The sequence below is a fragment of the Coturnix japonica genome, chromosome 1 (assembly GCF_001577835.2).
Source record: "Coturnix japonica isolate 7356 chromosome 1, Coturnix japonica 2.1, whole genome shotgun sequence".
Lineage (NCBI taxonomy): Eukaryota > Metazoa > Chordata > Aves > Galliformes > Phasianidae > Coturnix > Coturnix japonica.
The window spans coordinates 14052449-14079710 of record NC_029516.1 but is presented as its reverse complement, the minus strand read 5'-3'; the positions used below and the strand labels follow the sequence as shown (position 1 = coordinate 14079710).

The 27262-nt window shown below is 43.2% G+C and overlaps 2 protein-coding genes and 1 long non-coding RNA gene across 7 annotated transcripts; 1 reads left to right on the top strand and 2 right to left on the bottom strand.

Moving 5' to 3' along the window:
• Window positions 1-3903: 3903 nt before the first annotated feature.
• On the bottom strand, window positions 3904-13702 carry TRMU (tRNA 5-methylaminomethyl-2-thiouridylate methyltransferase). Of its 2 annotated transcripts, XM_015851855.2 has the most exons (11): window positions 13512-13702; window positions 13257-13422; window positions 13056-13162; window positions 12537-12659; window positions 11550-11722; window positions 10674-10727; window positions 10133-10199; window positions 9154-9254; window positions 7720-7864; window positions 7420-7502; window positions 3904-6183 (listed from the first exon to the last, which is right to left on the bottom strand). In XM_015851855.2, exons 1-11 carry the CDS (start codon window positions 13594-13596, stop codon window positions 6037-6039), a joined length of 1251 nt encoding a protein of 416 aa, XP_015707341.1. In that variant the 5' UTR covers window positions 13597-13702; the 3' UTR covers window positions 3904-6036. The 2 variants fall into 2 exon arrangements, with proteins under 2 accessions (XP_015707341.1, XP_015707349.1); XM_015851863.2 differs by lacking the exons at window positions 13257-13422; window positions 13512-13702 and having other exon boundaries at window positions 12537-12871.
• Window positions 13701-23731, bottom strand: GTSE1 (G2 and S-phase expressed 1). Of its 4 annotated transcripts, XM_015851848.1 has the most exons (13): window positions 23546-23567; window positions 23156-23236; window positions 22310-22373; window positions 21610-22225; window positions 20860-21030; window positions 19617-19761; window positions 18508-18891; window positions 18241-18313; window positions 17628-17870; window positions 16516-16687; window positions 15654-15794; window positions 15086-15129; window positions 13701-14659 (listed from the first exon to the last, which is right to left on the bottom strand). In XM_015851848.1, exons 1-13 carry the CDS (start codon window positions 23556-23558, stop codon window positions 14656-14658), a joined length of 2151 nt encoding a protein of 716 aa, XP_015707334.1. In that variant the 5' UTR covers window positions 23559-23567; the 3' UTR covers window positions 13701-14655. The 4 variants fall into 4 exon arrangements, with proteins under 4 accessions (XP_015707334.1, XP_032298409.1, XP_015707315.1 ...); XM_032442518.1 differs by lacking the exons at window positions 15086-15129; window positions 23546-23567 and adding an exon at window positions 23578-23731; XM_015851829.1 differs by lacking the exon at window positions 15086-15129.
• A 396-nt stretch (window positions 23732-24127) lies between these two features.
• LOC107308135 lies at window positions 24128-27213 on the top strand. The gene is made up of 2 exons (XR_001552652.2): window positions 24128-24802; window positions 26430-27213. It is a non-coding gene; the product is annotated as an uncharacterized LOC107308135 (long non-coding RNA).
• Window positions 27214-27262: the final 49 nt, after the last annotated feature.

The following is a 27262-nucleotide window of genomic DNA, read 5'->3' as shown; positions in this document are numbered from 1 at the left end:
CATCCAGCCTATAAATGAAATTACCAAATAAAACAAAGCCCAGGAGAGATTCCATAAAACATCTCTGCTTGCCCAGAGTTGTGCCCAAAACCTCATAGTGGAGGCGTTGGTCTGCGCTGATGGCAGTGCTGGGCAGTGCCAAAAGCTCTGCTTGAAGACATGTCCCATCTGTTGCTGCTCCTTCACCCAGTGTGTCAGCACTGTGTTAAAGGAGAAAATGAGGTGTGAGATGTGAGTGCTGCAAATTATAGGATGACAGAACCACTAAGGTTAGAAAAGACCTCTGAGATCCTCCAGTCCAATCATCAGCCCATTCCCACCAGTACTGCTCGCTAACAGCGTCCCTCAGTGCCACGTCTCCGTGGTTCTTGCACACCTCCATGACAGTGACTCCAGCACCTCGCAGGGCAGCCTGTGCCACTGCATCACTGCTCTTCCATAGAAGAAATTATCCCGTGTTCCATATTCCAGACCATGTTCATTCATTAGTGACTTCTAAGAACTTAGAAATATCTCTAAGTGCTCCCAGGACCTCCTTTGGGCTCTGCCAGGATAAGGTCCCTCCTCCCACCTTGGTCACAGCCAGCAGTTGTTGCAGTGCCTCTGGGGGTGGGAGCATTCACATTCTAAGGCTGTTACACTTTCCAAGTAAAGAATGATTTTATATACGTGCACGTTTGTTAGATATCAATGCATTCAAGAGAACAAAGCACGTGAAGCCCCGTGCAGCTCTAACTCTGCCTCTTTTCCTGCAGGGGAGGCACTGCAAGGAGCAGCTCGGGGGCCACATGCTGTGGGTGGGGGCTGCAGCACTCCCTCAGCACAGGAGGGCTCTCACAGGGGAGCAAGCACCCTGAAGGGACAGAGAGATTGAGAGTGCTCTTCAATCACAACAGCTGCGCTTCCAATATGTGCTTCTCAGATCCTCAGATCACTGCTGCTTTTCTTTTAACCTACAGCAATAATGTCATTAGTAACAAAAGCAGCTCCCAAAAAGTTCCGCGTGCTTTAAGAGGGTGAGGAAAACCTGGCTCTTAAGGACATGAATTGCCCTCCCACCCAGTTCCATTCCACGCAGTCCCACAGGAGGTGGCCAGAGCTGGGACTGGGGGAAGCTCAGCCACAAGGTTCCAGGCCAGGCCCTAAATCAACCCTGAGCAGCACACGTTCACTTTTTGAGTGAAATCCATACATTTCATTACATGTTTCCTGTTCAGCATGAAAAGAGAAAGAGGAAGAACCATGAATACAATCAGAGGGCCAAAGCACCCCTCCTGTGAAGACAGGCTGAGGGAGTGAAACTTGTTCGACTTGGAGAAGAGGCGGTTCCCTTGAGACCTCTTTGTGTCCTTCCAGTAGTTACAAGGAGCTTATCAACAGGAGGGAAGTCAACTTCTTACACAGCCTGATAGTGGTACACCATGGGGGAATGGATTTAAACTAAAAGAGGGGAGATTTAGGTTAGATGTTAGGAGGAAACTCTATACTCAGAGGGCAGTGGGGCACTGACACAGCTGCCCAGAGAGGTTGTGAAGTCTCCATCTCTGGAGGTATTCAAGACCTGTCCAGGCACCTACTTGTGCAAGCTACTGTAGGGAGCATCCTTTAGCAAGGGGTTTGGACGTGATGATCTCTAGAGGTCCTTTCCAAGCCCTACAACTCTCTGATTCTGATTCTGTCCCGTGAGCAATGCTCAGCCCCTGGGCTCAATAAGGAGTAAACCCGCATGGAAGCCGTGCAGGCTGTTGGTTTTTGTTCTATGGCTGTCAGTCATTCAATTGAAAAGCCATGTGTAAAATCTTCCAGATTTGAAATGCTTCCATTGCACAGCCTCACTAACACAGCAAATCCCGCAGCAGAGCTCCCCTGCCCCTCAGCTCCGGCTGGCATGACACGGCCTGCAGAGCCCTTCCTGTACCCCTGGGGAGGAGCGATAGATAAAAACATGTGCACTCTCCAAAAGCTCCCACCTTAAGTAACTAGATTAAAATAAAACCCGCAGTTAATCCAGCGCCAAACTTACATCCACCGGATGCCTCAGCACATCTAGTTATGGCACGCTGCTGGCATTTCTCTCTCTATAATTCATCCTTCTTTGACGCATGTGATTTCGTGCAGCTCCTCACCCAGCATCGACAGCTTTACTGAAGAGCTCCAGGACAGGGCGGCCCTATCACATCACTCTTGATAAACTGTCAGGCTGCAAGGAGGTCTCCTGTGGCTTTTCCCCACGACTTTGGTGCCCTGCAGTTCTAAGGCTGATGCTTTCCTGGGAGCTTCCTCCAAAGCTGGTGCTGCTGCATGGAATGGTGCCATGGAGTTACCAAGTCCGGCACCAGGCAGTCCATGGGCACACTTCACCTCTGCAGGTGACCTGTGGGCATGGCTCCTTGGCTGCACAAGGTGGGTGGTGGGAGGGGGCTGTAGATGCACAGCTACCTCTAGCAAGAGCAGACCAAATAACAGACACATCTGAACGCGATGTCAAACGATGCAATAATAAAGACAGACCACTCTATTATTACACAAAGCATGTGTGAAGATTTTAATTGGGACATTTATGGGAAAAATCAGATGAGGACAACATGGATCATTAACACCTCAGTAATTAATACCACGTTTTGCAAAGACCGAAGTTTCAGGAGAGATGAAAGAAACATTGGGAACATACATCATTGAGACCAAGACCTGTAACATAGCCAACCAAGCACAAACCAAGAGCTGACACCAGGCATGAACACTCTTCACCATTACCCTGCACATGGATATGCCCTCCAAATACAGACTTGTAAATGGAATTGATTTCAGCACCAGTGAAAGACGATGGCTTTTCTGTTACCTTACGCTGGTAACCCTATAAGTGACGTCCCACTGTAAGGTGCTTTGAGGGCCCCGACCAAATTACACGGTTTTCCTGACACCAATGTGGTGAGCGGTAAAATGGCGTTTATTTGCCTGTGTAAGTCTTTTATATCTACACCCCTTCTACATATGCATAACAGAGCAGGGGAGGCCCTATCACGTTACATCCCAAAGCCCCGCCTGCTTCACCTAATACAAAATCTCCACCTCCTTTTGCGCTTGCAATAGGAATTGGACAGGGTTAAAACCAAGTTACAGGACTCTGAAGAACAGCGTATTCAATATGAGCGTTGCATTCAAGATTTGAAGACTGACCTAGATAATAAGGAAAGACAAATATCAGCTTCTAACCAAAAAATGAAAGACCTTCTGTTAGCAGCTTCCAGAAGCAGTTCTACAATAAAGCAGCTGGAAGAACATGTCCAACGACTTGAAATGGAAAATGCCAGAGTGGAAGCTGCTGCGCAACACCAGGACAAGAGAACTGAAGCTCTTCAGAAGGACATGCAAGCCTCAGCCCAGTTCATGATCGCCTAGAGGACTTGATAACCGGATTACGTACAGTACAGACTGCTGTAGAAGAATATCAACATCAGCAGATGCAGAATATGTTGGCTATGACATCCAGAGGCTCATGCATGATGTGCGAGGAAGATCGAAAGTCGAGAGCCCACCTTGAAGACCATATTGCTAAACTGAGTAGGGAAAATGCTGAGCAAGGTTAGAACAGGTTACTGAACTTTCTCATCAGCTGGATTTAGAGTGTAAAAAATGCGTCCAACTACAAGGACAAAACCATTATTTGCAAGAACTGCTGGCTCTAAACATGAAAAAACATGAAAAACTAGAGAAGACCAGATGCCAGCTGAAAGAAGAGGTGGCAAACCTCTTTGCCTCTTTGCCACCTCTTCCTTCATTTGGACATCATTTGGAGGCTAATATGGTGACTCGCAACCAAAACCAAAACCAAAAGTCCAAGAAAGAAGTGGAAGAGCGAGCTGCACAAGAAATAAATCAAAAACTTCAAGAAGTCAATTTGTTTTTGCAGATACAGGCAGCCTCACAAGACAAGATAGAACAAATCAGAGAAAATCATCATGCCTCGCTGAGAGACCAGCTGAAGTGCAGAATAAAAGAGGTTGAATGTGAGTTGGACAAAATAAAAAATACCAAAGACAATATTTTTCAAAACGAATCTATGCTTGCGGAAGTGGAAAAATACAAAGAGCTGCATCGTGAAGAAATGAAAATGAGAATAAGGCTAGCAAATAAGCTGGAAAGAACCAGTGAGAGACTTGCAGAAGCCAATTGTAAGCTCTTTGAGGAACGCCAAAGAAACAAATCTTTAATTGCGAGCAGCACTGTCAGTGGAGGTCCTACTGCAAGTCCAGGAAAATATTCAGCTGAACTGGGAAATCTCAGAAACAATTCCACACTGAACAGAAGCTTCAGCCAAGGGGAATGCTTCCTAGATGCTGCTGGGACTGCATTATTGGCAAGAAAAAAAGTTGAAGTGTACATGGATAAAATGTAGAAGGAACTGGATGAAAAAAAAAAAAAAAATCAGTAAAGAACTTGAGCAAGCCACCGCTGAGCTTGAAACTGCTAGAGCTTCTCCAATGGTGTCGTGACAAGCGTGTAATTTGGTCGGGGCCGTCAAAGCACCTTACTGAGGGACGTGACTTACAGGGTTACCAGCCTAAGGTAACACTTTTCTCCCCAGACCTACAGTAACATCAAGTAAATATAAAAGATTTTAACAGTCTAGATGTTCTCTGTGGTGCTCCCTGAATTGTGCTTAACTCCACCAGACCAGCAGGTGGACACTGATCAGCACCTCCTCCCCATTCCCACTTTGGAGAAAAGAGGCTATTTTAATCTGTTCTGACAAAAAGGGATAAAAGGCATTCTTAGAAGACGCTCAGACAACAGAAAAGGACAGAATGCTCCGTGTAATCCAAGCCTACAAATCAGCTGAAAAGATCTATTCATGTCAGAGCTTTGCTACTGCCCGAAGTGGATGCAGTTTCAAAATTCTACACCCATTTAATAAGCCTCGCTCCCGCGAAGCTGTACTTCAATGAGTACCTTCTGTGTGGAAATGCAGGACTTGCTTTTTGTGGGTTCGTTGTAATAAAGCTTTGTTGAAAGCACAGAGTGTCCTCAAAATGCACTCGGTTCTTAATGCAAATAACAAGTGTGCCCCGGTGGCGCAGTGGTAGGAATGCCACCTTGCAACACTGGGGCCCGGGGTTCGAATCTCCCCTGTGGCACAAGTGGTAGAAGTGCCGCTCTGCTACACAGAGGCTCGAATCCCGGGGGTTGGACTCGATGATCTCTAAGGTCCCTTCCAACCCACACGAGACTATTATCCTATTATTATCCTATTAACTTGGACAGGGGCATTTGGTTCTTCCTAATGCCACTCGTTTTGACACCTGGCATGATCTGAGTTTGAATTCTTATCTGGTCCACATTAAGTTAGCTGTATAATAAGGGAGCACGTATGAATTTGGGTTTTTCTGAAGCACGACAGTGTAGGCTTCTTCCCTGCATTTAACAAAAACTGAGTCAATTGAGTGAAAGATGGAAACGTGGAGATTGTTCACAACCTCCTAGATTTGTAATTCCAGGTAACAGATGTTTCAAAGCACTGCGGAGCACAGCTTAAGAATCTAGAACATTTTAAAATAAAACTCTAATTAAAATAAGCACCTGTTGCTCAGCGTACAGACAAAATGCTGCGCTGAGACCCCATTCGTCCCTTTCCCAGGGTTCAGTGCACACGCATACATTTACTGCAGGAACAACACGTACCTTACCTGGAAACAGCTGTCTTCAAGTAAGACAAAAATATTTCACTTCTGCATAAAATACAAGGTTATGATTTCACACATTCTTTTTGTATTAAAATTCTTGTATGTGCAACCTCTGCTACAGAACAACTCTAAGACATTCTCTTGTACACATCAGCATAAACATCATCACACACCTCAACAGCCTAGTGCCAAGTCAGCTTTTGTTTCAAAGCCGTTTCTGTGCTAACAGCGAGAGTTGGGATTAGAACAGTCAACCTTCAGAGTGCTCAGATCCACCAAGAAGATGTTCCCCATTGTCTTTATTATTGTCAGGCAGCAAATTATCCAAACGTCCTTCAATGAACAAACCCAACTGCTACGTTGCTGGTTCTACCTCGTCAATATCTTCCTTCCTGGTACCCTCCTCTCGGTTTCTGCCCTGCTGCATGGTGAACACCGATGGGCCCAGCCGCAGGATCTTCCCGCTGCCCAAGCACTCATCACCCTTGTAGAACACAGCAAACTAGGAGATGAACACAGGCAGAACCTTTTTTAACAGCTGCAAATTACACAGCAAGCAATGCAGGATGCAAAAATGCTGCTGGACAGTGAGTGCGTACATCTGTAGCTGCTCTAAGCAGGTACCCCACAGTTCTCACTCCCACCATCCACCCCGGTGAGACTCCTCTCAGCTCAGTTCACTTTCCTTATACTCACTCTGTTACAAATCTCTTGGTACTCAATGTAACCCAGAGACCCTGGGGCACAAAAGGGTATGCATAAAATGACCAAGAGCCTCTACTTTATAATGCATTGTGATGCACCCTTATATTAACACTCATCCTGATTAATCTCATAATGACATTTCATCTATATCACTCTTGGAGCGGGTCCAGAGGAAGGCCACTAAGATGATCAGAGGGCTGGAGCACCTCTCCTATGAGGAAAGGAACTGGGCTTGTTTAGCTTGGAGAAGAGAAGGCTCCAGGGAGACCTCATTGTGGCCTTCCAATATTTGAAAGGAGCATATAAACAGGAAGGGGAATGGCTGTTTACAAGGGTGGATAGTGATAGGACAAGGGGGAATGGTTTTAAAATGAGACAGGGGAGGCTTAGGTTAGAGATTGGGAAGAAGTTTTTCACTCAGAGGGCAGTGATGCACTAGAACAGATTGCCCAAGGAGGTTGTGGATGCCCCATCCCTGTAGGCATTCAAGGCCAGGCTGGATGTGGCTCTGGGCAGCCTTGCCTGGTGGTTGACGACCCTGCACATAGCAGGGGGTTGAAACAAGATGATCATCGTGTTCCTTTTCAACCCAGGCCATTCTATGATTCTATGATATTAGTGGTTTTGAAAGGTATCACTGCCCATTACCCCTTCTCATTACTGTTCTGGGACAATGAAACTTGCTGAATGCAGATCCTCGCTAAATGAATTCGAACATTAAAACCACATTATGCAGCCAATTACCAAACTAATGACTTTTAAAATCTGTCTCTTGAGGACAGAAATAGGTATCCTTACCACATATATAAGCAATTGCCAGAAAATGTCCAGTATGTTTCTGAAACTTTTAAGTCAGCCTCTCGTGATACATGGATAACGACAGACTTAAAACTGCAAAAAAACTCTTCATAGGATAGAGGACGAAATGTGAAAATTATTTTGCTCCAGCTATGAACAGCACTGCTAGGTTTGACCGATCACTGTTTTACCTTAAAACCCCCAAAGTGAAAGAAAATCACTTCCAACAACTTACCTGTCCAGGAGTGAGAGCTCTTGCTGGCTTCACTAGCGTCACCCACACACTCCCATCCTGGTTTAGAGTCAGCACGCACGGCACTGAGGGAGAAAATCCAAACAGTTCTTAGGTTCTCTCAAAAACAGAAGCAATCATTAAGTTAAACAGATCTAAGTCAACGCGCCGCTACTGCAGAGAACCATCTCATAAGGATCCAAAATATTTCAGCTACTTCTGCAAAACGACACTGATCGCACTACCAGCATTTCACCAAAAAAAACAAAATATAAGAGAGAAAACAAACCCAAGTTTGATTACCCAGTGCCATCTGGTGCCGAAACCTGAAATGACACTCCATCATTTTATCTCTAACGAGCTCTGCAGGTGGTTCCTCTGCTATCCAGTGCACTCGATTTGTCCTCAACAGGTCTCTGAACAAAGCAGGGTGATCCGTTGATGGTGCCTTGAAACACAACATTCATTTCATGGTGAGGTTATTTTTTACCAAAGAGCCTATGGCTTTTGAGACAGAAAACATGAAACTCAAAAGGAGCATCAAGCCATAACAAAATAAAGGCAAAGTGAGTAAGAAAACAGCACTACTAGCAGTTCAACAGCTCCAGGTGGAAGGCTTAATACGCTGAAGCAAACCTTATACTCCTCAGGGCTGTCTCACTTCCTGGATATTGCCTCCAACCAATTTCTGCCTTCTTTGGGCTCAATTTGGATGCTTACTGCTCTCCTTACACCTCTTCAGGAAGATGCTACTTCCCTGCCCTTCCATTTCTCATTATAAAGCAATCCCATTATGGCAAACAGAACCAGGAAAACAAAAGTTATGAACTATTTCAGAATATACCCACATTACACAACTGATTTAATGCACCACCTTCCTACCTGTGCTAGCTTATTTCATGGCACTATCTCCTGTTACTACACTGCAGCGTAGATACACAGATTTCCAGCTACATAGATTTGTGTCACCCTTGCATTAATTCTAAAAGTAACAAGTGTATTTCTAGTGCTACAATGAAAAAAATCATTCATTTGTCAAAAAAATAACAATCATCCAGATAATTTATATTTACAATCCAGGCTGTGCTATGGTTCAGATATTCAGTATCTCATTTCTGGAGATGGACAACCCTCAGAACTGGGAGATTACATTCATTTTTCCCCAGGCACATAAATAAGTAGCAACACACCACGATAATCTCGTCAATATCAGAGTAACAGCTTTCAGAACAGCGAGAACACTGACAAAGCAGGAAAGCTGCAGAACTCCATCCATCTCCTAAGTTAGTCATTAGGACCTCAGTGATTCACAGCATTATATTCTGCCTCAGCTTTCAAGATGACGAAGCTGTATTCATGGTTACTACTTCCTTTACTAGAAAAAGAAAGCAGCAGAACATAGTAAACCAAGAGAATACACATTTTGTGCACTGTGCCATAACAACACAATAAACTCTTACGTGTTAGAAGAAAGAAGAGAGCTCAGCAGACTGGCTGATTCATTTCAGCATTTGCCATTTGTCTGGGAAAATCTCACTGCCAAAATCTGAACCAATTCTCTGCTCACCAAAAGCCAGTTTTGACAAGACGCCCCAAAGCTGCTAATGCTGCACTAGTTGCTGCTTGTCTCCTCCAGTAGGAAAGCCAAGAATTCTGACCAAGTGAGGATCGCATTCCGCACAGCAGAAGTCACAGAATGCTTGCATTAGTCATTCACAACAGTGTTAATTAACTCACCACAAAGATATCTCCAGTGCTGACATCTTTATCTACAACAAACCACGCATCCTGCTGGCCTGCCAGTCTTGCCCTCTGGCCTATTGTGTACAGGAACCAACCTAAAGAAATATGAAAATGTAACGTTCTTAGCATCCTTTAACTTTAAAAACAACAAAACCCTACATATATCAGAAGTGTTTCCCCAAAGCTTTATCGCTAAACAAGGAATAACAACCCAAACCACCTTAGACAGGTTTGCCAATTACAAATTAAGCCAGCACCATCTTGAACATTTGCATCCGTACCTGAAGCACACAATTTCAAACTGATCTGTTCCCACTGCGGTATTTTTAGGTGGCATAAAAGACAAAGAGTTTTCTCTTTCTGTTACACTTGGTGGTTTTGCCACCTCTCAGCTTTACCAGCTCCCCCTGCTATTTTCTGTCCCAGGAGAACATCCTACTTCCATATGCAGTCCAGGACAGGAGCTCAGTTCTGGCAGCCAGAACTACCAAGTACAGCAGGGCTGTACTGTCCCTGCTCACTGCAGGGAGCTGCACTACACTGCCTTCAGAGGTCCCTTTCAACACCAAGGATTCTATGATTCTGTGACATCACCAAATGTGGAAAATACATCCCTGAGGTGCAGATTTTTTCTGCAAAATTTAGATACTAAAGAATTTGGAACTGAAAAACTCTCATTTTTAAAAGAATTATGCAAAAAACAGCCTCTTGGTATTAACAGTCACCAAGTGCCAACAGGGTAATTCTGATAGAAGTATCAGTTACTTTCCTGCAACACAGAACTACATCAAATAATCAGCTGCAGTTCAAGGCTCTGCATTCTGTGCAATGGAAATTTTCCAGGAGTTATTAGAGTATTCCAGTCGGAAAGAATCTGCAGCCTGGTTTGGAATTCCCCAAGATCTGTCCCTATAGCCATAAGCAATATTGCTCCATTTATCTAAAAGCAGTCATTAGGGTGTCAGCCAATTACCTCTGTGTTTTCCCATCACCTTCTTATCTTCAATGGAAACAAAGTTACCTGGCCGAGGTTCTAAATACTGCCAAAGAAGAGATTTAAGTCACAAGAAGGCTCCAAAAAAACCCTCAAGCTCTGCTGCTACATTCTCCTAGAGTCAAAAAACAGCTTTTCAACACATCATCTCTACCAGCACAGCTCACTGTCTCTTTGCTGATGCTGCCTGAGGGAGAAGCAGGAGGACTAGTCACCAGCAGCAGTGACCACTTGTGCTTCACTCTCCCCCCGATCATTTGTGTCACAGAATAGCAGGGCTCAGCCATGTGCCCCGCTCATATCCCAGCCACCCATCGGAGCCTGCCTGTGACTTGATGCTCCAGACTGTGCACAGGTGGAGGAGCAAGATGTTTGGTACAGGCTGCTGGCATCAGCTTCTCAGGAACTCAGAGGGAGGTGAGCCATCACCCCTGAGCAGCAGCCAGGAGCTGTCTGAGATGCTGCCACAGACAGAACCAGAACATAACATGGACATGACCACAGAGCTCACATCACTCACCTCAAGAAGGAACTTTTCAAAGTTTCTTTCACCAATAAAGCAGATTCCCATGCTCTGAAAAGGAAACGTGATACTGAATCCATATAAAAGCAGAGAAATACGTTGAAGAAAATACCTATTACATATCTGTGCCAGATGGATTTTTTTCCTTAGGCACTGAAAACTTATCAGGGGATCCCATGAAATGAGCAAATCCACAATATCTTCTCCAATATCTGTAAACTACCCCTACATGGCATCAGTGGGAGCCAGGAACGCAGTAAAGAAATAAATACTGAACATATGTTCAGTAAAGACATGAATTAACAATAGTGATCGCACTGTGTGTAGATTACAATCAGAAGTCTCTTTCAAATTAACATACAGAAGTGCCACATTATACAGTCACAGACTTGTAATGAAGAAAAGCTTCCCCAAACAACCAGGTCTTCCTTTTCCTTGAAGTTACTTCCTACATTCTTCAGACAAAACATTTATGGTGGATGAATACACTGAAAGCAGTCAAGGCTGTATCAGCCTGACCCAGCCTGTGTGAAAACATATCCAGACCCACTGACACTGATGAAAGCTATGGAGAGTAAAGACCAAGGCTTCTCATCTGCTGCAACAAAGAACGCTTTCCTTAGAGCCTCCTATATCACATTCATGCTCATTTTGGCTCTTCTGAGACACAGTGGTACATAAATTACCTGCAAACTAAAATACAGAACTAACCACGAGCATGTGAAGTGCCTGAAAGCAGGCAGACAACGATGAAACCAGTTTTCAACCTATTCTGTCATGGAAACAGCTGATTTGTCAGATTAAGGCTCAAAAAGATGAGAAAGTCCACTGTAGAGAGAAATACAAATCAAAAGAGCTTAAGTGTTACCATGCCTCTTTTTTCTTTAGCACGTGATGAAGGCCATGTTCTGATGCTATCTTCCTTACGAAGCTTTTTGTTAAATCCCCCAAAGGAAAAATGGTTTTCCTCAAAGCATCCTGCGAGATCTGACTCAGGAAGAAGGTCTGGTCTTTGAAGAGGTCGGCGCCTTGAAGGAGTTTGACAGCTGCAAAGTACAGAACACAAAACAATCAACGTATGTGCTGCCTTTAATGGTTGAACTTCCTTCAGCATTTTGTTCAACCATCAGTGTTTCAGTTTCAAACACAAGCAAAAGGTGCACAAAATGTAATTGAGAATGTTGACTTTCTCACCACTGAAAAGATATAGAAACATTCGTATGCCCCATCTATATTCTACTGGAAGTTTCACTGCCAAGAGCATTAACGATATGAAAGATGAAGACAGTGTTCACATTTCATTTGAAAGACATTCACATTTATTTGAAAGACAGAATGAATATTCAAACATTCTAGAGCACACTGTTAATTAAAAACATGTTTTTCACTGAAACCACATTGCCATACATCAGCGACTTGAACAACCAGCACAGTTATTCCCACTGGACAACCTCAGGAGAGATGTGAAAGCCAAGGCAGCTTCAATATGCCAACATTACTGTGGCAAGAGTGGTAGTTTGCATTTTTCTTTCCCTTTGGGTATATTGCATTTCTCATTATACACCAGTTTCTGAGTTAATTTATTGGTACTGGCCCGGTATCATCCAACCTGCAATAGTGCCATGCAGAGCCATACCTAAAGCAGCAGTAACTAAGCAAGCTCACATACTAATAGAACAGAACCACTGTGGTGCAGGTAGCAACTTCTGATTACATGTGGCCTGAGAGTGAAGAGCAAAGCCTGCTGCTGCTATATTCCCTTGGCTGATCTCTGAATCACAGCTTTAAAGAGCAATCACTGCAATGTAAACTATAGTTTAACAGTCTTTCGTACCCAAGATGAGATACAAAACCACTTACTGTTTCTAACTTCAAAACGGTTTCTGAAAAGCTCTCGGGGTCTTTTCACATATTTATGCTGGAAAACCTCCTCATCCTCCAGCGAAGTTCTAGCGTAATGCCCAGTAGCAATTGCATCTGCTCCTATTGAGGCATAAAAAAAGCAACACAGAGACACATACTCGAAACTCATCATTTAAAACAGGCTTACGAACACCTGTGAAAACAAAGCAGAAAGTAACGAAGAAAGAAAACCTATGAAGTCTCACACTGACAGTAATCACACTCCTGCTGTTTAACTAACAGGCTATTTGGTGGCAGGCTGAAAGCCATGTGTTCATTCTTCGGGGACCATCCTAAGAATACAAGACACAATAATGGTTTAATTTATCAGTAAACTCAAAACCAAACACTTCACAAGCATTGAAACACTGCCACAGAGATTCCCATTCCAATTTTTCCCTTCCATTCCAAGACTTTGCACCACTTGAGCATCTCCCCAGCACACACTGAGAACTGACACACTTGGAAGCTCCTTACCGAGGTTATCCATGGCATAATGGAGGAAGTGGTTGAATTTGATGTGCTTGTTACACACTATGTCGGGGTTAGGAGTCCTTCCCAGTTCATATTCCTTTAAGAGGTCACTGTAAAATAAAGATTCACACTTACATTAGTACTAATAAGACAGAGTAACACTCTACAAATCTGGATGATCAGCTGTGAAAACCTGAGATCCACCTGAACACCTCGTTCCAGTACTCCTTCACGTAGGACACCTGGTGGAAGGGGATGTCCAGCTTCTGGCACACCCGGTACGCGTCCTCGCAGTCCCTGTCCACGGAGCAGGCGCCCTGCTCGTCCAGCGGGTCCCAGTTCTTCATGAAGACGCCCGTCACCTGGTACCCTGCCGAAGGAAGGAGAGGTTGGGGGCGCAATGACAGTCCAGCACAGCGGCGCTTCGGGCCCCTCCATGGGCTCGTTCCCCGCCCGCACCTCGGCGCCGCAGCAGCAGCGCGGCCACAGCGCTGTCCACGCCGCCCGACACGGCGCAGGCCACGCGGCGCCCCGCAGCCAGCATCGCCCCCAGCGGCACCGAACAGCCCGACCGCCCCTTCCGCCGTTAGAGGAAGGGGCTGGGCCTGTCCTGCACCGCGCCTTAAAGGAACACGAACGGCTAAAACGTAATTCTGGATAAACTTTAATAATACATTAAGCATAGGAGAAACATCTGATCCACAACGACAGTTTTCTTGTTATAATAACTATGGGCTAATGCTGTGTGCGTTTTAATTTCAATGTATAGCCCTGTAGTCTTCATGTCATAGGAAACTCAGATTCAATTCATGCTGGAAGAGAGAAAGCTCAAGTTAAACCTCCATATACGCCAAGGCCAAACCACCCAGCAATAACGTGCTGCCTTCCTTTGAAAGCTGCAGTCATCCCACTACTATACAGAGTGTATTCAACCAGCATTCACATTAAAGAGTCCCCTGACTTCAAATTGTGTTAAAAACCAGCTTCATCTGCATTTACCAGCCGCCTTACCCACGCGTTCACATTTGCTAGTGAAACACTGACTGGTCTGCCTGAAGCCTGTAGCAAAAGGTTCATATTTTGCACAACAACTTGTTAAACAACCATTTTAAAGTACATCTTCATTGCACAGAGGGGATAAGGAGGAAAAGGGCACCTGTCAGAAACTAAAAACGGCTTCCAATACTGAGATTATTGCTTTCTGGCTTAGGCCAACAGGGTTTAAATACACTGTTGGGTTTTATCTGTGAGAAGGACCCCATGATTTGACTGGATCAGGACCATGAGAAACACAGCAGCAATAGAGCAGTGAAGAGTCCCATCAGAGCAACTGAGATTTGGTTGTCATCTTTGGAAGTCTCCTTCCAGAGCCTCCCCATCTTCATTGTACGAATGCCTCTATTTCAAATACACTAAAATACTTCCGTCATGCATCTATATCCATCTTCGTGCAGCTGTGTGAGGGAGGAGCAGGATCGGAACGCTTGCAAACTTCATCACATCTGTGAACTTCCCAGTCAAGATCAAAACTTCAGCAGAGGGGAATCCAAGTTCTCTTTGTTAATGTCAGGACTCAGAGTGATCAGAGGAGAGCTCAGGTCAATTAACTGCAAGGAAAAATGGTTATTATTTAGCTGTTGTACAGAATTAGTAGCAACAAGCTGTTAACATAGTTTTCTTGATTGCTTTTTAGGTCTAGGATTCCTTACTATCCAAAAGGACAGATATAAGCACCACACAAGTGTCAGGTTCAGAGCTTTAAAGATCCAGCTTACTCTGAGACGAGCATAAGCTTCCCACAAGGTGGATGTTGCCCACGTTCACCTTAGAAGCCTTAAGGGCTTCTTTTAGCTTTCACTACTATGTATATTCAAGTGACAGCATAATCCAGGCAGGGCAAAGCAGTTCAGAACTGCTCTGGACATGCCCCCAAAGTCAGATTTCTGTGATCCCCTTCTGTGTTACTTCAAAAGGTCTGATATCAAATTGATCCCAAGTACACCTGATGCCAATAACTACGTTCTCATAGTTACCACCACTCATCTGAAAGCATCTGGAGGGGTCCACCTTCAAGCTGCTAGTGTACAAAAAGAAAAACACTTGCTCAGAAATGCTGGTCGGATTTAGACTGGGTTCCAACATATATTATTCAGCTAAGGAAGGATTTAGGAGAGGGGCTGAACAAGAGAGTCAGCGTGCCTGCCCTGCAGAGGACAGCATTCACTTCCTGCTTCAGGAACAGTTTAAGGCCTGAAGTGATTTTTAAGGAATGAAGTTCTCATTCTCCAACCTCCTCCTGTTCGCTCAGCTCCAGTTAGTGCACGTGGATGTTAAACTCTGTGCTCTCCTTAACAGCACATCGCTATGTAGTACTATGAACATACTGAGCTGCTATTGCAGCTTATAGGCTACCACGGAGCTGTCTGCAGACAGCCATATAGAGTCATAGAATTACCCAGGTTGGAAAAGACCTTGAAGATCATCAATTCCAACCACAGCTTAACCATAGTACCCTAAATATCAGCCACCTGACATTTTTGTGCTAGTATAATATGCGTCACTCCCTTCACATCCCACCCCCAACACTGAAATCTAACTTACCTTTATCTGCTCTGAGAACACAGGCTTCAGAGGAACAACCTTATTCACTTCAGGGGTATTAGAAAGGTCAATGAGAGGTCTGCTCCCACATTCCAAAGGTTGTGAGAAACAGCTTTCTGCTCCAATATCTACCAGTAACACCTTAAAAAGAAAAAAATGTTAGTGCGTATACTAAGTAATTCTAGAACAGTCTTTCATGTCTGCCAGGAGATCAGCTAATGTGGGACAAAATGATGCAGTAACATTGAGTAATTCACCTGCAGTTTATTCTGTGCCTGGATTTCTTTATATCTACAGCACTTGGGCAGCTTAAGGGCTGAACTGGTTGTTCTGAAAGCTTACTCCTTAATGGCTGTTGTGTGCCAGCTTTCAAAAGGAAGCTAATAGATCCACGGGAAAGAGGGGAAACATTGAGTGGATTAAGGATGTGACAGTTAACTCACTTCTCTGCCAGGTGAGATTCGGGATTTAATCCTTAAGCACTGTACATAGACTTGCATTGCTGCTAGGCAACTCAATTCCTCTAAAACAGCACAATTTTTTCCCCTAAAAGGCCTCACGGATGTGAGAGGAATTGCCCTTGATAGTGCTTTCCTAACTGAATCCACAAGAATTCTGCAGCGCTTACCTAGAAGTGAAAGTTCAATATGAAATCTGCAAGTCTGACCATTCAGCTTTGATAGAGGAATGAACAGTGGGAGCACAGGGCAGGTGGTCATTGCTATAAACGGGCACTAGGGGGTGCATGCATAGAGCTAATCTATTTTAACTACACAAACTGAACTGCTTTCTTTATTTTCAGCTTGACTTCATTTATTTTCATGTAGTTAGTTCTGTACAAATATGGATTCTCTTCTCTTACCTCCTTAGTTTGTCTCTCCTCAGCCAGCTCATTTTTTACTTCAGCCTCTTTTAATTTGTCTTCTATTATTTCTGTCACAGCTTTTTCTGGTGAGAAGTCAAGCATAAGAGGCATCACAGGAGGAAGAGATAGATCATCTTCTGATGACCGTGTCTCTTTTACCTGTTCAGAACTAGGAAGAAGAACACAAGCAGTGAGCACTTCAATCAGCAGCAACTATTGCAGACAGGTAAGACAAAGTCAGTCAAAACGTTGCACCAAAACCCTGTGCCCTAACTTCATTTTCTCCTTATTTTCTTTATCCTAAGTTTTGGACTTGATGTGTTTCAGATCCAAAAGCATTCTGACTTCCTGAAAAATACAAAACAATTAATGCTCTAATTTTTAGCCTACATATGCAATGAAATCAGGTGACGGCTTTAAAGATTTCATCCTATAAAATGCCCATGTTGACAAATACATTCTGCCTAAGCTTCACACATGGTTTTTTTTTTTTAATAAGGAATTATAATCTAATCCACATCATAACGTAATTTTAGAGACAGTGGGTTGGTTTCACTCAGAGAAAAGACTATGTGGGGCATTTAGGCTAAGTAACATAACAGAAGATATTCACTAGCAATGCGTAATTCATACTTTAAGTTTTCATCTCACCAGCCCTGAATGAATCCTGTATATGCACATGTGAGAAGACGCAGGACTGTGGCATGAAGGCAGCAACATTATCCTTGCAGAAATTAGATGGGTAGGTAGGAGTAGCGTAGAATTCTCTCCCTTTGTACAAGACATTGTTTCAAATGAAAGATAAAACTTTTTGAGGTGGTTTAAGTTGCTCAGTAGCTCAACTAATTCAGGTAGCTTCCTAGGAGATTAGAGCTCTTTAATGTTAATATTGACTGATCTTAAGGCTGACTGTATTTTACTAATTGCAAGATATATACACCTACATCAGGCCTATACTGTATCTAAACGTTCAGATGTTCTACTCTAAAGGTTTGGAAAAGATCCTTGAAAATTGGAAGCCATTCTATTTCATTTAGAAGCATTTTAGCTACTACATTGATTTCATTTCTCCATTTCACTGGAGAGCAGGGGTGGGTGTTCCTCCTTACCCAGCTGGGAGAGTCTTCCTGGTAGAAAAGCTGGAACTTTGGCGAACAGATTCAATGCGTGGAGAAAATGCTGTTCTTGGTGTGGTTTTAGGAGTTGCTGCTGGAAATCCTGAGATACGACGGACAGGTGTAGGTAAGGCAGAGCGTTTCAAGCTGGAAGGAGTCATGGAGACAGGCCTCTCATGAGGAATCTGAAATATCCCGTCTTCTGAAGCTTTCAGGGGTGTGCTGACTGCCATGGCACTGAGGAGAGGTACAAAAACAAGCCAAAAGTTCTTAGAAAGTTTATTCAGTTTTATGAGATAATAGGAATCAGTTAACCTTTGGTCAGTAACTGAAAGGCGATCATCAAGAAGTCAATAGCTATAGGGTTTTACTTCAAAAATAAATGTTAAGAATAACTCTAGTTAAGCCCTACAAAGGGGGCTCCTTCTGAAGTGTTCTGGATGTAGCTCCCACCCCCACCCCAAATCAGTTCAGAAGTTATTAACACAGCCTGACCTGGAGGTTCTTAAGGGACTAGAGAAGCTTGCCTTTAAAGTTAGAGCTTTTGGAGACTGTTGCTACAAGTACCCATGTTACATTCCAAGAAGTACATTCCATTTGGTCCTACCTTCCAACTTTGCCACAAAATGTTAATCCAAGAGATGGTGTTGCTTTTGTTGATGACTTGTTCGGTGTTATATCTAAAGAGAAATGCCTTGTTAATAGTTATCCACACTCATATTTAGTTTTCAGAACTACAGATACCTTTCAATTAGAACACTTGTTTCTATCAGGTGGTAGATAGAAGCATATTGAAAGACAGCAAGCACTCAAGAAACATTTGATTTTGTAAGTTAAATCAGCAGAAGACAGGCTACATAAAGCATATACTTACCTCCAGCTTTCACTGGAACTTGAGTTTGACCTGTAGGAACTGACGGAAGTCTAGCCTTGGGCTTTGGGCACAGGTTTCCTTTAGTTGTACTTCCATCTTTATTTTGGTGACTTGGCTTCTGCAGACTGGGGAGAGACCTCAGCCTCTGAATTCCACTGCCTTCAGGCTCAGATGGCACCGTTAGTGCAGAAGCTGAAGATTTAGCCAAGTTTTGTGCACTAGGTATTTTGGGAGTACTAGCTGATCTCGTTTGCTTGCTGGATCTTTCAGTACTGACAGCCTGCATAGATGACACTCTGGTTGGTCTGGCCAGAGATAGTCTGTTTGTAGTAGATGAAGGTTTAGAGCCACTCACACCAGCTTTTGAAGTTGCATTCGATTTCCCTGAAACAGAAAGCTATGTTTCATTTCTGAATCACTGTTTACTGCTAAGTATGATTAATCAAAATAATTAACCTTGCACGGAACATCATTTTACAGCATTTAAATTAATTAGGAAACAACTTAAGTCTGAGATGAAAACCTACTCCCTAAACACTCAAGCAATGATGTCAGCTTTAGAAATCCTCCTCACCAACTATCTGAACTATAAATTAATGCAATTAAGTACAAGAATATTCTTCAAGGAATGCTAAAACAGCTTGCAATCTAAGTTACATTTTCAGCATGTTCGCCCACCAGAGTTGGGATGGTTCCCTTAAACGAGCACTGAGTGGAAAATATTTAAGTTACACCAATTAACACCACAGGCTGAACTGCACCATAAGAGCTTTTCTCGGTTGCAAGTATGGTTTTTACTTGTAGTCTGTCTATTACTTTCAATAATAGGACAAATCTTGACAGCTTATACTTCCTATTATATAAAAATTCTTACTAAGCCTTAACTTCTGATAGAAACCTTATTAATCTGCCCAGAAACAAAGTATACAATAAGAATTTGCCATAGCTTGGAATCTTGTTTTATCTAACAGACCTGTGGTATTTATATCTGCTAAGTGTTTTTAGGATGCTTTTTTTTTTTTCACTAAAGCATTCAGATCCGTGGGACAAGAATTGCGTATCTACTTTAAAACTGATTTATAGGACAAACCTTTATTAAGAGCACTTACCATTTTTTGCTATGGGAGAAATGGGTAGACTTGAGTTCAGACTTGAGCTCGCACTGGAAACTGATGATGAAGATGATGAAGTGCTTTTCCTTGCGAGACCACTGGCAACACCAGGAAGTTTCAGATGTGTTTTTTTTAAACCAGGCTGAGGCACAGAACATGGACAAAAGTGGTATTTAGTATGTTACTCTGCTATGTTTCTGCTTGGCATTACAGTCATGTATGACTGTTTGAGAAATTCCTTTTCCTTGAGTTACAGTTTAGAAAACAGTATCCCTTGGAAATGGTTAACTATATCTGGGTATCGTACAGAACTGAAATAGGAGTTCTCTGAAGTAGGCTGTTACTTTTATTCCTGTCACAAACCTGAGTATAAACTTAAAACAATCTCCTTTATCTTATTTTCACATTAGGATTATACAAGACTCTGAGAAAGATATATCTTACATCAGAAACTTTTCAAGGGTGGGCAGTGATAGAACAAGGGGGAATGGCCTTAACCTGAGACAGGGGAGGTTTGGGCTGGATATTAGGAGGAAGTTTTTCCACACAGAGGGTGCTGACACTCTGGAACAGGCTGCCCAAGGAGGCTGTGGATGCCTCACCCCTGAAGGCATTCAAGGCCAGGCTGGATGTGGCTCTGTGTAGCCTGGTCTGGTAGTTGGTGGCCCTGCATATAGTTGGGGGGAAAGGGGAGGGGTTTGAAACCCCTCATTGTGGTCCTTTTCAACCCAGGCCATTCTATAATTCTATGAATTAAATAGATACCACAACACTTTTCAGGACTGTAGGGTTATGCAGATGTGTGAGGTTGGACAGTTAGCTTCAGGTAAAACTGTTATCCTGTTTAGTTGTTAGTATGCTACTGCCACCTTCAGAAAGACAAGCTAGATGACAACCAATCCCCATGAGTGCAAACATGCCAAACCAAACACCAGGTACCACTGGCCTCTCAGTCTCCTGCTGCGTACCTCATGCCTTCTTCCTATACCACCTGCACCATTCTCAAGGAAACTACAGCAGTACACTGAAAACAAGCATAAAGTAGTACTGCAGCAGAGTTTTGCAGAGCTAAGTAGGTGCCTATAACTCCAAAACAACTTAATCTATGTTCATGCGTGTTATGGCAGCCTTCTTCCTATGGTATTTGTTTCTTACCTAGACTTGCCACTCACATACCTGCAACTAAGAAAACATTAAAGATCACAAGGATTGTTGTCATGTTAAGAATGCTCGTCATTACCTTATTTGGTGCAGGAAGGACTTTTTTGTCCTGCACCGAGGAACTGCCACTGAATGAAGACTCAAAGACATCTGAAGCAGCACTTGATTTATCCGAGATTAGATCTTCAGATGATCCCACGTTGGTAGAGTCTCTTTTTGTAGAAATACTCGCCTGTTTCCCTGGTTTGGCCTGCAAATTTCAATGCAACATTTTAAAAGCTATTTTCCTGTATACCATGTTAAAGCTTTTGTTCACGCTGAGTTTGTTAAGAAACTGAGCCAGTAGTCAGTGAAGAAGCTTTTAAATCCAGTCATGCCCTTAATTTCTAGGTCAATATAGTTGACTATACTATGAGATCTCCATTTAATGCACACTCTTCTGCTTTACTCTGAACTTGCAACAGATGAGCCACTACAATAGCAGAGTACATCATCTGAAGTGCCTATTTAGACTGCTGGTGGAGTACAATTTCGCTGTGAAAGCATTAAGTCTGTTATTTTTCTTAGAGCACCGGAAAAAAAAAAACAACACGAAATTGTCCATTTTCTACCAGGGAGTGATCACAAAGAGCCAATAACCCACTTTCAATAAGATCTGGATTACATAATGGAGTCTAAAATTATACAGTATAGAATAATAAAATATCAGAGAGATGTTCTAGAGGCTGGATTTGTAAGCACAAAGGCCACTAACAAACAGCTGTTTCCTTGCAACAAATGATCTTTTAAGGAAAGGTTTAAGGAAAACAGAGATACACAGAGCATGTACCTTTTCTACTGTCAACGTACTGCTTTTCCCAATAGCAGACGAAAGCTTTGGCATTAGCAGTTTGCCAGTTGCTTTCTTGGCTTTTTCCTTAGTTTTCTGTTCCTGTGGCAGAGGCAAACTGATGAGTTCTGCAGGAGTCGATTCGATTTTAACAGGGCTTCCGTCTGCAGGAACGTGAAGAATGTGTGTCTCGTCAGCTGACAGAAGTTTATCTGACTCCTTCTGAAAGGAAGGCAGCAACACGCAGGCAGGGTTAACTCCCACACAGTACGTCTCCCTCTTAACAGCCCGGGGACTTCTCTCTATGTGGCAGCTTTGCAGTATTTTCATTTTTGAGTTCAGATCCTCCACAAATTGTTCATTAATCTCATCTCCATTTTCTTCTGACTGGCTTATTTTATTCTCTTTATTCTTACTGCTGCTTTCTATCCGCAGCGCTAACAAATGAGCTTCCTTGAAGATCTCCACAAACTTATCTCCTGTAAGTGGGCTCCACGTCAGTTTATCATCAGAAGTGGGCGCCCTCTTTTCCTCAGCACTTTTCGCTTCAACATTGACAGCGATACATTTTTCTTTGTGTCCCTGAGATCCAATAAAGACTTCATCCTCACTTCCGCTGTGAAGAAAAATAAGTCAGTCAGAAGTTTATTTTATCTGCATTTTATAAGGTGTATTTATTTACCTGCTTATATTGACATACCTTGCTGGAGAGAGCGAAAGATCAAAATCAAACTTCTCATCAGCCAGAAGAGGAAACTCTGAAACTACAACAACTTCATTAGGATTTTGTCACAGTAGATTGGCAATAAAAATGGCTACATTATGTTTTCATAACTTGGTGAATCTGAGACCAGACATAACATTTAGTTGTCAGGTTAGAACAGCTGATTTCTTTGACCTTAAGCATGCTTTTATTATTCTAACTGTGCAGCTGTACAATCAGGACTGTGATAGATACCCAAACACCATGAAAGACCTAAACAGTAAATTCTAAACATCCCTAACAGAAACAGGGAATCTGAGGTGGGAAAAGGTTAAAAGATTATCAGCAGCCTCAAGGCAGAAGTGAGACTGTGTAAGCAAGAACTGTGTGAATGGCAGTGATCTTAACAGTCATTTCCTATGCTATTCATTCCTATTGGCAATTGGTGAACAGTTGGACTGGATAATCTTTTAGGTCTTTCCCAACCTTGGTGACTCTATGATTCCTTTCTAGTTGATGCCAGCACAGGACATTATCAACAGTTCATGAAATAAATTAGCTTTCCTCTTAACCAACACATGCAGTAAATATTAACTGAATCAGCAGCAAGTAAGGAAAAGAGAGATGCTCAGGTTAGATATGCAGGATGAACTCATGTCATCACCTGCATTAACACCAGAGCTCCACAACATCTAAAAGACACCCAACCATGAGTCTGGTAACAGCTTCCCACCCAAAGAAAAGTACATAGAACAGGATACACAGCAGATGAGAGAGGTCCAGCAGTCTGAACGGTCCCTGCTTTCAATGACGGACACACCACACAGCACCTTGTCCACCTACCATCCATGTAAGCACCCAGTTTCTCTCCCAGCACACGCCCGAAGCGATGCAATGCCATTTCTCTTCCCTCCTCCACAGCCTCTGTAAACAGAGTGACGCAGTAAGTCTAAAACACAGCGATTAGCTCAGATTTTTGGTCACTACCAGGCAGAAAGGAGAGAAAGGCTCCACCTGCAGAGCCCTATGAGCGGTGTTCAGTGTCAGCCACACAAACGTGCTGTGAAACGGATCTCTACGTGAGCTCTTAAGGCACCGAGCCCAGCCTAACTCAGAGCCCGGCACACTCCCCTCTATCACCACACGCCCCGAGCCCCACCCCGGCAGGTTAATGCTCTCGCTCTGCCTGAGGAGCTCCCTCAGCCCCAAGCGCCTCTCCTCAGCCGCACGTACCGAACGGCCCCATAGGCCGCAGTCCCACTCACCTCTATGGAGCCGCCAAGCGTGAGGAGCCCCTCGTAGCCGGCTGCGCGTTTGAAATGGCGCCTCGTCACGTAACGCGTGACGCTGGCTCTCATTGGCGGGTTCGAACGATACTCCTTCCCTGCGGGGCGTTGTGGGGTTTGTAGTCGGGCCGGCGCTTCACAACGGCCGCCAGGGCCTGAGAGGGGGAACTATCACTGAGTCACACAATGAGCCGGGTTGGAAAACCTCAAGGATCATGTAGTTCCAACCACCAAACATACACATTTACTAGATCAGGTTGCCCAGGGTCCTGTCCAACCTGGGCTTGAACACCTCCAAGGACGGGGCATCCACAACCTCCCTGGGCAGCCTGTTCCAGCACCTCACCACTCCCCTAGTAAAGAACTGACATCCAACCTAAATCTACCCTCTTTCAACTTAAATCCATTTCCATCACAAACCCAACTAATCATGTAATGTATAACTGTGTAGAGCTTCTGCGTTGGCACAGTGTCTCATTAATTAAGGCTCTGAGTGGCTTAGGCAGCTTAGTTATTAAGCATAAGTATCCAAATGTTTTTGTGCTGATATACTGTTTATTGGCTGCCTACTGAATACATTTGTGTCATAAAAATAATCAGGTTTTTAAAGACACCTGTTTTTATATAAGAATATCTGACTATTAGTGTGCATTTAAGTGATGGTGGCTTGAAATTTCATTCCAGGCAAGTGAAACCCAATTACAACTGTAGAAAGGAACTAAGTTTTATGCAAAAAATAGCCTGTGATCTAATGGAACGCTGTAACTTACAGCTCATCCTGCATGTTTCATCACCAACACCCTCCATCTGTGCCTCGCTTCTGTTGCTATGAATTTGGCAGCATTTTAGCAGCTAGGCAGTGTTTATAAGAAGGGATCCCAGCAGCTATAAGAAGTCAGTCTCTGGGATTACTCATCACTTGCCTTGTGAGCTGCTTCAGGTAATTTTGTGAAGAACTGTGATAAAATTATCTCTAGAAGACCAGTAATTCAAGAATGCTGATGGGCTCATATTAAGCACCCTCAGACAATTGGTTGAATCGATGAGCTTGGAAGGAAGATTCTTTGTGTTGGTACAGAGTGAAGATTTTCCTCTCTCGTGAAAGGACGCGGGGATAAAAAAAGGACAACTTCTTCATCTCTGCAAGAAGAAATCTGATTCATTGCGAACTCAATCAGCAAGATAACATGAATGTTTCCAGGAGGTAAGCGGCACACATTGCATTCCCCTCAGGCAAATAGAAATAGGAAAGCAACATTTTGACAGGGAAAATATTGAGCTTTCAGTCATGCTGTTGCCAGGTAATCATGAGCTATGTTACTTGATGTGTACTTACATAAGGGAGAAGGCAGCCCTTGTCCCAATACTGATGAGAAATGCGTATTTCTTATTCTAAAAATACTGTCTGTAAGATCTCAGCTGCTGATCCCATCTTTACTGATGAATTACCTTCTCAGAATGCATTCCTAGACTTTCATTTTTAAAAGTCAGATCTGACAGCTTCCTTCCAAATAGTATAATTCTTCCAAAGTCTAATTTGTGCTTAAAACCTCTTTACATTTAAGCTGTATATTCCATATTTTTTTTTCTTAGTAACCCCTACTTTTATTTGATAATAACAGCAGAATGTATGAACCAGAGCTTTAATACATTTGATAGTTTTCAGACCCCTATCTAAGAAATATGAAATTCACCAACTGATAGATCTCCTTTCAGTATTTCAGTTCAGATGGACTGTGGGCATTCAACATTTTTCTCTCTTCAGAAATGGAAGCGGCCTCATTAGGGCTGAGCAGGCAATTGTTCAGTTGGGATAACAGTGACTGGAGGTCACTTACTATAATGTAGCTCTTTCAAACCACCTGGGAAAGGTGGTAAAGCAATGTAAAATGTTCACTCAGAAAATCTGGAGATACTGCTTACTTCTGACTGGTATCTTCAGTTAAAGAATACCTTGCCACAGACCACCAAAATCGAAATACATTGCTAGAGCAGAATGGGAGTGTCATTGCATGTGTTGCTCTTATTTCCATAAATTAAAGATTATTATTTTTTTAAATATATATTTAACCCTGTTACCCTCAGAATACATTACATTCATAGGCTGAGGGAGCTGAGGTTGTTCAGCCTGGAGAAAAGAAGGCTGTGGGGTGTCCTCATTGCAGCCTTCCAGTACCTAAAGGGAGCCTGTAAATAGCAGGGGAGTCAACTCTTTGAAAGTGTAGATAACAGCAGGACAAGGGGAAATGGTTTTAAGATGAAGGAGGGAAGATTTAGGTTGGATATCAGAGGAAAGTTCTTTACAATTAGAGTGGTGAGGTGCTGGAATGGGCTGCCCAGAGAGGCTGGGGATGCCCTGTCCCCAGAGGTGTTCAAGGCCAGGCTGGATGGGGCCCTGGGCAGCCTGGTCTAGTATTAAATGTGGAGGCTGGAGCCCTGCCTGTGGCAGGTGGGATGGAGATCGATGATCCTTGAGGTCCCTTCCAACCCAGGCCATTCTATGATTCTATGATAATACTGCAAAATGTAAAGGTACGTTTTGACTCATAAAACCGATCTGTATCAACAGTAGAGAATAAGAGCACTGTACGTCCTCTCAGAAGCCTATATGCAGTCTGTCCGCCTGTCAGCGTGAGAGATATACCAAATGGCTGGTAAATGTTCTGTGTTTCCAATTATGGAAATTACATTATTAGCCTCATTGAATTTGAAGAGCTCTTTCCCAAATCTAGCCTATGATTTAATACATACTCTGAGCTTCATTATAAACACCATAGAACTATTAATAAACAGAATCATTTTTATCTCAGTCTTGTTTTTTGTTATGGCAGGATACATTCTCTCCGAGCTCACAGGCAGAAAACCAATGCCAACACACATGAGAACTGGCACAGTACCTCTGCATTCAAGCAACAGCGTGGAGATGAGCTTGCTACAGTCCTTACACTGTACACAGTAATTGTCATGGTCCTCCTAATGGCCATCTGGGGAGCGTGGGCAAGAAAGGATTCATATGTATAGCAACAGTCTGCTTTCCCTGTTAAATATTAAAACATACATATTTGTAATGATTATTTGTACCCAGGAGGTACAACAAATGGTACCCGCGTGTTATAGCTTACTTGAAACTGCTTCAACCATGGTTACTTGGGAACCGAACCTTTGAAGACATTCAATAGGCAAAGTACAGAATGTGACTGTGAATAAGGTAACATAAAACTGCACTGTAAACATGTTTGTATTACCATTTGCATGGATAATTTTAAGCACAATATGCTTGCAGGGACAAAGGTTCAACTAATGTTTTTATCAGTCAATCTTCTGTATATCTGTGCAGCTTTCCATTTTTTGTCTTACACTGTCCATTCTCTACCTCTGCTAATACCACCATGGTAAAACATACTGTATATATATAAACAAGCAACTGATCTGTCACGTCACAACATAGGAACAAATCAGAAGCAGCTGTCCTGCAAGCCAAGAAGGACCTCTGAAGAAGTCAAATACTCATCTCAGTGGCTGAAAAGAGTTTGACAATGGGTCTTGCATCTGCGTTTGTTTAACTTCTTGTAACACATTTGTGAACTCAGGAATAAACACACCAAATACACTGTATTTGTGGCATCTTTTGTTGTAGGGATATTTGGCCATCTTTGCACAGTGC